At 33.6% G+C, this 9096-nt stretch overlaps 1 protein-coding gene and 1 long non-coding RNA gene across 3 annotated transcripts; one reads left to right on the top strand and one right to left on the bottom strand.

Annotated features, from left to right (window-relative positions):
- The first annotated feature begins 3028 nt into the window (after nt 1-3028).
- On the top strand, nt 3029-4832 carry LOC129309717 (thioredoxin-like 1-2, chloroplastic). The gene is made up of 4 exons (XM_054951400.1): nt 3029-3527; nt 3609-3785; nt 3893-4057; nt 4145-4832. Exons 1-4 carry the CDS (start codon nt 3294-3296, stop codon nt 4388-4390), a joined length of 822 nt encoding a protein of 273 aa, XP_054807375.1. The 5' UTR covers nt 3029-3293; the 3' UTR covers nt 4391-4832.
- Nucleotides 4833-7819: 2987 nt separating this feature from the next.
- LOC129307997 (uncharacterized) lies at nt 7820-8464 on the bottom strand. Of its 2 annotated transcripts, none has more exons than XR_008592523.1 (2): nt 8324-8464; nt 7820-8188 (listed from the first exon to the last, which is right to left on the bottom strand). It is a non-coding gene; the product is annotated as an uncharacterized LOC129307997 (long non-coding RNA). The 2 variants fall into 2 exon arrangements; XR_008592524.1 differs by having other exon boundaries at nt 7820-8173.
- Nucleotides 8465-9096: the final 632 nt, after the last annotated feature.

Genomic DNA, 9096 nt, shown 5'->3' with positions numbered 1-9096 from the left:
AACTAAAATGTGTTTATAATTAATGTTTACTTTTCCTCCTAAATAATACTATCTATTTAGGAGGGCAATTTGAAAGAAAAATGTAATAAATGTTTCTTTTTTAAATTTGTATTTTTGTTTATGAAAAACAACAAAATACATGGTAGTTTCTTTTATAATAACAAGCAGCAGGAGCACTCTGGTTGATCCAAAATATATCGAACAATTCCAACATTCATCATGGTGTATTAAACAAAAAATCAATTTTTTCTATATCTTATGATTTTTTTTTTATTTTTCCAGTTTGTAAGACTGTTTAAAACCAACACCCAAGATTTTTCTTACATAATTACTCAGCACACACGAACAAACATAGGAGCAAGAACATAAAGATTTTTTTTTTTGAAGTTACAAACAATTGTAAATTTTGGACCAACAATATCTTACAGAAAATGTTCTCCCAAGCCTCCAATTCTATTAATAAAATAGAGATAGAATTTTTTTATCTTATGCATAAATTATGTTATTAAATTCTTATTACAAGTCTCATCTTTTATGCCATTAAATGACGATGAAATAAAATATGTAATTTAACATGATTAAAATTGATAACTTATTAAATTTTCAGATAAGTTTTTAAGATTATTTTAGTGAAACATATTAAAAATAATTTATAAATATAATAAAATAAAGTACCTTACACGGTGTTGCTTGGGAACAAGTCTTGATACAAATTTCTACGTATAATTAAAGTACGTTTCTGAAAATATCATTTAAAGAATATCAAAATTAACTATTTTCTTCTTATATATTTGAAATAGTGTAGCATTTGATTGAAGGTAAAAACAAGAAAGAAAGAAAAATCACATTTTCACACAACACTCATGGCTCATTTGGTACAACTGAAATTTTTTTGATAGAAATAAATATAAAGATGGAGATGAACATAGATAGAGAGATAGATATAAAATTTAAAAATATATTTGGTATAATCATGCAGATGGTATAAAATCTGTATTTATTATATATATATGAAATGACTAGAATACCCAACAACCAAAAAAGTATCTGCGAACTCAGAATAACAATCAACCTTCCAGAACTGTCATCCACCTCCAACAATCTGAACCATCGTCCACTTCTTTTCCATGTCAAGGAAAAAAAGAAAAAACTTTATTAGCTATCATGTTTTTGGGATTCACTTCCCTCCGAAAAGTGAAGAGATGCAGGGATTCCATATATTTAGATATGGGTCAGAGATACAAAAACATTTTCTTCAATAGGGCTCTCGCTAGCTACAATGAAGGTGGAAGAGTGAAAAATGGACTATCAGTAAATGCAGACGGCGAAGGTTGAAGATGGAGCCGTCAACCTAGAACCTTCATTGTCGCGGTTGTTGGAGCCAGAAGTCCTTGGTTAAAGATGTGAATATCATTGTTACCAGATCTGACGAGGAGTTGCAAGACGGAAGTCGCCATCGCTGGGTACCGGAGGTTGGAGGTTGTCATCGCCGAGAAGCTCGGCAGCGGTGGTTGCGAAGATGAGGCGGAGAAGTCGAAGACAGAAGATCGAGAGAGGGAAGGGTAAAAAAATGATATTTGAAAACTTGAATTTTATTGTGATTCCATCAATTTTTTTTTTAATTTCATTTTCATATCTATATCTTCCTTTTCTATCATATTAAACAAGCCCTTGGATTTTAGTATTGATTTATTATGCGTGTTTTGAAAAATTAAAACCTGTAACAACTAACAAGGGACAGAGGGAGTACATTATTCATTTATTTCATCGAGTTTTTACGGGGCACAAGATAGGGGTTTGATGTTTAATCTTAAAATGCATTTAAATAGTCAAAATTTAATTTTTGATCAACTGAAATAATCGAAATTTAATTTAAAGGACTGGAATTTAGATTGTTCTTCTTATTATTAAGTTAGAATTATAGTTAGAATAATAATTAAAAATTTATTTTTATACTTTATATCCATCGAAATATTAAATGTTAAAATATTTAAAATAAAATTTAATAAACATGGATCTCCCACTTGTTTCTTCTATGTAAATTTAGTGATAAATTCAATAAATATTGGGTTTAGCAAAAATGGTTAGCTTTTCACAAGTAAGTGAATTAATGTTTAAATTTTTTATTGAAAAAGTTGCCTAAATTTAATGCCTTATGCCTTGCCATATTTTGAATGAGATTGCTTTTAATAAAAAAATATTTGTAAATAATAAAAAAAGTAATGAACATTCCATACTCATTTTTGGATCTATTCTCGGATTAAATAACACAAAATATATACGTATTTTTAGCTAAGATTAGTTTTGTTCTCTAATAAAATTCAATAATTTTTTTAGTCTCAACTCAACTGTTCAAGAGAAAGATTCACAGATGAAGATTCCTTACACATTTTTAGGATCCATTATTGAATCAGACAACACAAAATATAGATTTTCTGTTAAGTAATAAGGGTGAAGTAGAATGTGAGGAGAGAATTTTGTTAAATGCAAGAAAAAAATTAATATTTTATATAAAAAAGAAATTACATTTATTTGAATTTTTTTCAATGTTACGGTTAATTATTCCGATTTACGATAAAGCATCGCGGTCAAACCTTTCAAATCCAGGGACACGACATACCACAACATTACACAACGACATACGGGACGACTCTACCAAATAAATTCAAAGCACAAAAACCTATGAAATCAAATAAATGTTTTCATCTATTCGACGGCCAAAATAAAATATAAAAATAATGGGATGGTCGCAATCTCTTATAATATGTGGTTAAGACGTCACATGGGGAAGAGTGACACGCCCCCGCTTGCTCGACCAATGGAAAACGAAAATAAATACCAAAAATATCGGGCATGTGGATAAAGTTTGGATATCTCTTCTCTTTTTCTATCTGCGAAAATAATAAATGGACAATCTTTTTTCCTTTTTACCAGGATATTTAATATTTAATGCATAAAGTTAAATCCAAATCACCACAGACCCCACTCGCCACATTTCTCTTTTCCTCTTTTCTGCTGGTGTTTGGTACAACATTAAAAAAACAAAAAAACAATCTTTCTCCCACCAAACCAGTAACCATTGAAGCAGACCACAGTTTTGTTCAAACCTCTCACCTTTCGTTGAAGAGTCGATTCACAGACCTACAAATCCTTCTCTCCCTCGTCGCAGCGAGCTTTTTCGACTCCCGGAAAGAAAAGGTCGGGTTTTTGAGTCGGAAGCCGAACCGGGTATTACCACTGTTCATTATCTAAGCCAGTAAGCCCTGTTAAATCTCACAGTTTGACCACCATCAATGGCTTGTTCCTTGAAGAGCGTTTTCTGTGTTTTTGGGTTGAACGAGAATCTGCGTGGCTCGAAAACGAAGGCTGATTCGGGGATTTGCGCCTCCTCTGTTTGTTTCTCAACATCCGGAGATGCAAACTCGGGAGTCTTCTCTGCTTTAAACAATGAAATCATGGGGAAACCCATTATAGGAAAAGGCTCGTGGGATTGCAGTTTGAAAACCCATCCTAATTTCTCTGTTCAGGTATGTTAAAACTTAAAAGCGTTTTACTCTCTGGTTTCATTATTCCACTTACAAGGATTAAATCTTTGGCATCAAACGCAGGCATCAGCTTGTGTGAGCCGAGCCCTTAGATGGTGGGAGAAGACCAAGGCGCCTAATATGATTCAGATCCATTCGGCTCAAGAACTGGTCCGTTCTTTGCTTGAAGCTGGTGATTCACTTGTCGTGGTCGACTTCTACTCACCCGGTTGTGGAGGTTGCAAAGCCCTTCATCCCAAGGTATCCTCCTTTTTTTTTGTTAATTCAAAAAAAAAAAGGCAGAAGAAAATCCCCAATGTGGGGAAAACATCTAAATCTGTAATCTGCAATTTCTTTGTTTGTTTCAGATCTGTCAAATTGCTGAGATGTACCCAAACGCAAAGTTCCTTCAAGTTGATCACGAGAAGTTAAAACCCTTGTGTCATAGTCTGCACATTCATGTGTTGCCATTCTTTAGATTCTACAGAGGATCGGAGGGTCGAGTCTGTAGCTTCAGCTGTACCATTGCTACTGTAAGAATCTTAGCCAACACAGATTCTAAAGTCTTAGATTATCCATCTGGTTTGTCTTGTCTCTGATGTGGATTTGTTGTGCTACAGATCAAGAAATTGAAGGATGCGTTGGCGAAATATGGGACTGAACCATGTAGTTTTGGTCCAGCGAAAGGTTTGGAAGAGACGGAGTTGGGAAAGTTGGCGGCAATTGGTGAGATACCCGCCGATTCGCCATTGTTGTACTCCAGAACGAGGAAAATGGAGAATTTAGTCATGGAAAGTGATGATTTTTCACTTGTCGGAAGCGAGGGAAGTAATAACAGGGAACTTGAGCAAGCGGTTATGTGCTGATCATCGTTTTTTCAGCTATCAAGGTTTTTTTTTTTCTTTTGACCTGGATTCAACTATCAAGGTTGAGGATGGAGAAAGAGTGGACCAGGTCCCATTTTTTTTTTATTTTAATTTTTTGGGGTTCTTTTGCTTCCTAATTAGAAATTTTAGAGCTTTGAATTGTAAATTCTAGTAGTTGTAGTTGTAGCCTTATAGGGGTAGTTTGTTGGGAGATCTCGCTAATGTTTTTTTTTTGGGCGGGGGTTGAAAATGAGATCCTAAAACATGTTATGGGAGATGAGTATTGTATGTGTTGTTTTTGAAATTTATTATATGTTCACTTTCGCTTAATTTACAGTTAGTCACGCATGCCTCCATGAATTGGATATCTTTCATGGACTGAGGTCATGCATCATGAAATATGGTTCAGAGTCTAAATCAAATATGCACTCTAGACCTTCTTCCCCCTTTCTTGAGTTGGTCATCACTTGAATTCTATTTCGTTCTGTTTAAATTCGGATGAGTATGGATAAAATATTCTTGCCCAGAAAAAAATGGAGAATGATAGAAAAGTATCTCCCAAACAGACAAATAAAATACTATGAATTGTATTAATTATTATGAAGTCCCAAAGGACTTTTTTGGTATGAATTTTTATACAAAATTATTTTTTTAACCTTATGATTAATAACAGAGACACTTAGATTACTGATTTTGTGCTCTCCTTGTTCCTCCTCGCATAGCTGCTTTTGGCTTCCATTTACAGAACCCAAGTTTCTTCAAGCAAAGAAGATGGCATATTTTGGATATTCCATTTCAACAATGCAATTGCACGCTTTAGAGTTGGTCCAATTACAAGCTTCATTGTTGGTGTAAAGATCGGAGGGTCTGTTGTTAAATTAAGAGCTTTTGAGATACTTAACAAAGGACAAGCCACCAATCGTCCTGGATCCTTCACTTTCGATTTTATGAACAAAAAGTGCAATCCTTTCCCTTTCTCTTAACAGAAATGACCTTCTTTTCAGCACCTCTTTGATCGTCGGCGTCGGCTTCCTCTCTCCTCTGGAAGTCCCAAAACTGAAAAATAAAAGAAAAACATAGATGCAAAACCTTGAAGAGCAAGATTCTAAAACTGTAAAAGGAGGGAAATTGATCTTGAGGAATTTAGTGACGCCATGATGGCTGAGACATCGACAACAAACGACACTTCTGTTCGAATTGGGTATGGGGTCGGAGCCATCCGTGAGGGTGCTAGCTGAAGCAAGCGAAATCTTGACCATCGAGATATATAATTCTAGCTTAACGAGGCTTCACATGGCTGCCCATTAAGTGAGTTCTTGGCGATGCGATAAGCATAGTCCTCACTCGAAGAAACATGGGTTCTGCAAATGAGAGCCAGAAGCATCGTGGGCACGCAAGGATGAGGGAAGCACAAAATCGATGGGTTGGGCGTGTTTTTTTTTGCCCCCTTATTAATCATAAGGTTAAAAAAGTAATTTTGTAAAAAAAAAATTCATGCCGAAAAAGTCCGTTGGAACTTCATAATTTTTTGACCAACCTTGTAACTTCAGAATAATTAATACTCCCTCCATTTCAAAATTTAAAATACTTTTAAATAAAAATTTATATATTAATAAATCTCATTAAATATATTTAATAATTTTTTTAAAAATAAAAATATAAAATTTTAAAAATATTCATCATTTAATATAGTAAAAAAAATAAAAAAAATTAATTATATAGAGAAAAAAAATAATATTAAAATTGATGTATTTAATAAAATTTTAATTTATTCAAAGTGTCTTATATTTTAAAATAAAAAATTTTTAAAAAATGTGCTATAACTTGAGACATAAATAATACAACTCATACTGCTTTATTGTTATTTGTTTATTTGGGAGTTATTTCTATCATTCTCCTAAAAATAAAAGGATAAAATATCCCATGATATTTACTCCTTAATTCTATTTATTTGTAAGTCATTTATTTGGGAGTTATTTCTATCATTCTCCTAAAAAAAAAAGATAAAATATCCCATTATATTTACTCCTTGATTTTATTTATTTGTAAGTCATTTTTAATATACTTGACCTGAATGAAGAAAAATTTTAAAATTCATTTAACTATTTCTAAAATTTTAATAAATTTTAATATTTATTAAATATATTTATTTTAATAATTAATATATAGGATAAGAGGGAAAAATTATAATAAAAAATAATGATATGTTTAAGAAGTTTGACTGAAAGAATTTAGTGCGTGACCTTATTTTAAATAGTACGATATGCGTAAGTAATGAAAAGAATTCTTCTCATCTTAACTGATAAAAAGACTCAAAAACCAAAGTGGTATACAATAAATTGTTGATCAAAACATTTTTCTGGGAAAAGAAAACTGCGAGCATATATAAAAATGAAATGATGAAATGGATGTGATGATGTGGGGTCCAATGAAAGATAAGAAGGGATTAAGGTTGGTGAGTCAGGAAGGCGTGGGGGTGACGAGGAATACACAGCACAGCGAATGGCAATCCAAGTCAGGCAGCGCCTGCATTTCTGATTTCTAATCATTTCATTTGCCATATCCACCGAACCCCCCATATGTCCATGTGCTTTGCATTTGCCCATTAATCTATAATTTTTTTTTTTTTTTGCACACAACGGAAATCACAAAAACGAAGACTCAAAAAACGAAGTAAAATTCTACACTAAGTGACATCATCCTGGTGAAGAATTTGTCCCACGAGAGTACCAGGAACTGAGGCTCCATTTGGTACCTTGGAATCAATAAGAAGGATAGGGATTCGGACATAGAAATAGAATCCGTGCAATGGGCTCTTTGCGTGACATAATTCGATGTCGTAATCCTTTGCAGTGAGCTCGGCAGGAGCAGCAACAAGCTCGCCGTCTTTGCTCTAAATGATGATGGATCTCAAATCTAAACAGAAATCATCCAATGGTCTATATATTGGCTCTTTGTGTAACACTTTTACCAGAGACGCTCCTTCTCTTTCTCTCTCTCTCTGTTGCACACAAGTCCCTCCCTCCCTCCCTCCCTCCCTCTGTGAGATCACTGTGTTTCAAAGTCAAAAATCCTATTTTTTTTATTAAATACATATATTTATTAAAATTTCATTTTCATACCAAGTATATTTTTATAACTCAATTGTATTTCAATTTATAAAAATTCTTCCATCATATCAGATGAGGTTTAAATGCATTCTAAGCATTAATGACAATGCTCTTTTAATGAAGAAATTAGGAGTCCCATTAGCCCCCTTATCAACCCACATCACGTTCACCCTCCAATTTTGTTGAAGCATATGTACTTTTTATAGGCACATTAATTTGAAATGAAGATAATCTCTTAAATATTATTTGTTTTAAAAAATAAAATTTTCATTTTATTATTATTAATAAAGCATTCTAAATTTAGGTAATTAAAATTGAATTTAGATGAGTCATGGAAATCATAAGGATTTATGTCCTGAACTTGTGCAGGGGAACCACGATACAGATACTGTAGGAGGAGACATGGATAATTCCCACTGTAACTAATTCTACAAAAGACACAATCAAGGAGAAGGATGCGAATCAGACAGGAAATCCAATAAAACAGTGGAGTGCGTTGAAGAGGCTAGAATAAGGTCACGCGAGCTATTGCAAGAACAGGACTAGAATTCGGTTAGGGTGCTGCCATCACCGTCGCCAAAATTTGGCTCGAGGAACCTTGTCAAAGGACCAGTCCGAAGGCGCGTTGAGTCATTCTTGAATCATGGTAGTTAAGTGAATTGCTCGCACGTCCCTGAGAAAGGAAAATCTAGAGGAATAATTAATCGTGATCAGAAAGAAAGTAAGCGCTCAAATGAGAAAGCTTTAGAAGGGAAACAAAGAATTGGCAAAGAATTAATTAAAGATGATGAGAGGATTTCACCTGATAAAGTGTGCTACTTACCTGGGTAAGCGAAAGAGAAGAGCGATGGAGGAACCAGTAAATCTGAGCCTGCATTCCGCAAATCTGGGAGTAAATAGCGGATTCATAGAGGTCAACTAGGAGATCGATGCTTTTGGAAAGAAATTAATAACCAAAAGGCATGGGCTCGAGTGAGACAAAAAGAAATCGCTGAACATGATTCTTTGCGAGGGAAGGAGAATATGAATAAGGATGATACCAGGCTTTCAATGGGCCCAATAAAACAATTATGTAACACCCCACAAATTAAACTCCTGATAATTAAATAATTAAGTATAAATAAGTGAGAAGTATGTGGTATGTAGTCAGAGGAGATCAATTAGTGTTTTTGGTGTGATTTCAACTATAAATTTGGATTCAAAATGGAATGGAGTTACTTGAACATTAAAAGGGAGATGCCAATGAAGCTATTGATATGCTTGCCAAAATGGCGCTTGTGTTACTAGTTTTTATCCTTTATTCTCCCTTTCCCTAGGTTTAAGTGTAATTTTAGTACAAGATATTAGTACTGTTGTTTAGTCTTTGTTTCCCTTTTACTAACAAAATTGCTCATGCAAAATGGAATTGCTTCCTATCTCTAGCTATGTTCTCTTCATTCACAATTTTTATTGTGTGGTAGGGATGGATTCCGTCCCTCAAAATGTCAATATTACCTTTGTCCTAATTATAATAGTTTGTTACCTAGTTTTTTGTAGATTAAGAAAAAAAAAGTTTTGCTAAAAAAAAAAAAGAAAAAAAAAGTTAAATTAGCTATT

This window comes from Prosopis cineraria, unplaced genomic scaffold (genome assembly GCF_029017545.1).
Source record: "Prosopis cineraria cultivar Desert tree isolate PC_DT_omini unplaced genomic scaffold, ASM2901754v1 PC4, whole genome shotgun sequence".
Classification (NCBI taxonomy): Eukaryota; Viridiplantae; Streptophyta; class Magnoliopsida; order Fabales; family Fabaceae; genus Prosopis; species Prosopis cineraria.
This window is presented reverse-complemented; position numbering and strand designations above follow the sequence as displayed.

Coding starts and splice junctions, on each gene's coding strand:
- LOC129309717 (XM_054951400.1), top strand. CDS start 3,294: ATGGCTTGTTCCTTGAAGAGCGTTTTCTGTGTTTTTGGGTTGAACGAG. Junction 3,528..3,608: donor ATCCTAATTTCTCTGTTCAG/GTATGTTAAAAC, acceptor CATCAAACGCAG/GCATCAGCTTGTGTGAGCCG. Junction 3,786..3,892: donor GCAAAGCCCTTCATCCCAAG/GTATCCTCCTTT, acceptor TGTTTGTTTCAG/ATCTGTCAAATTGCTGAGAT.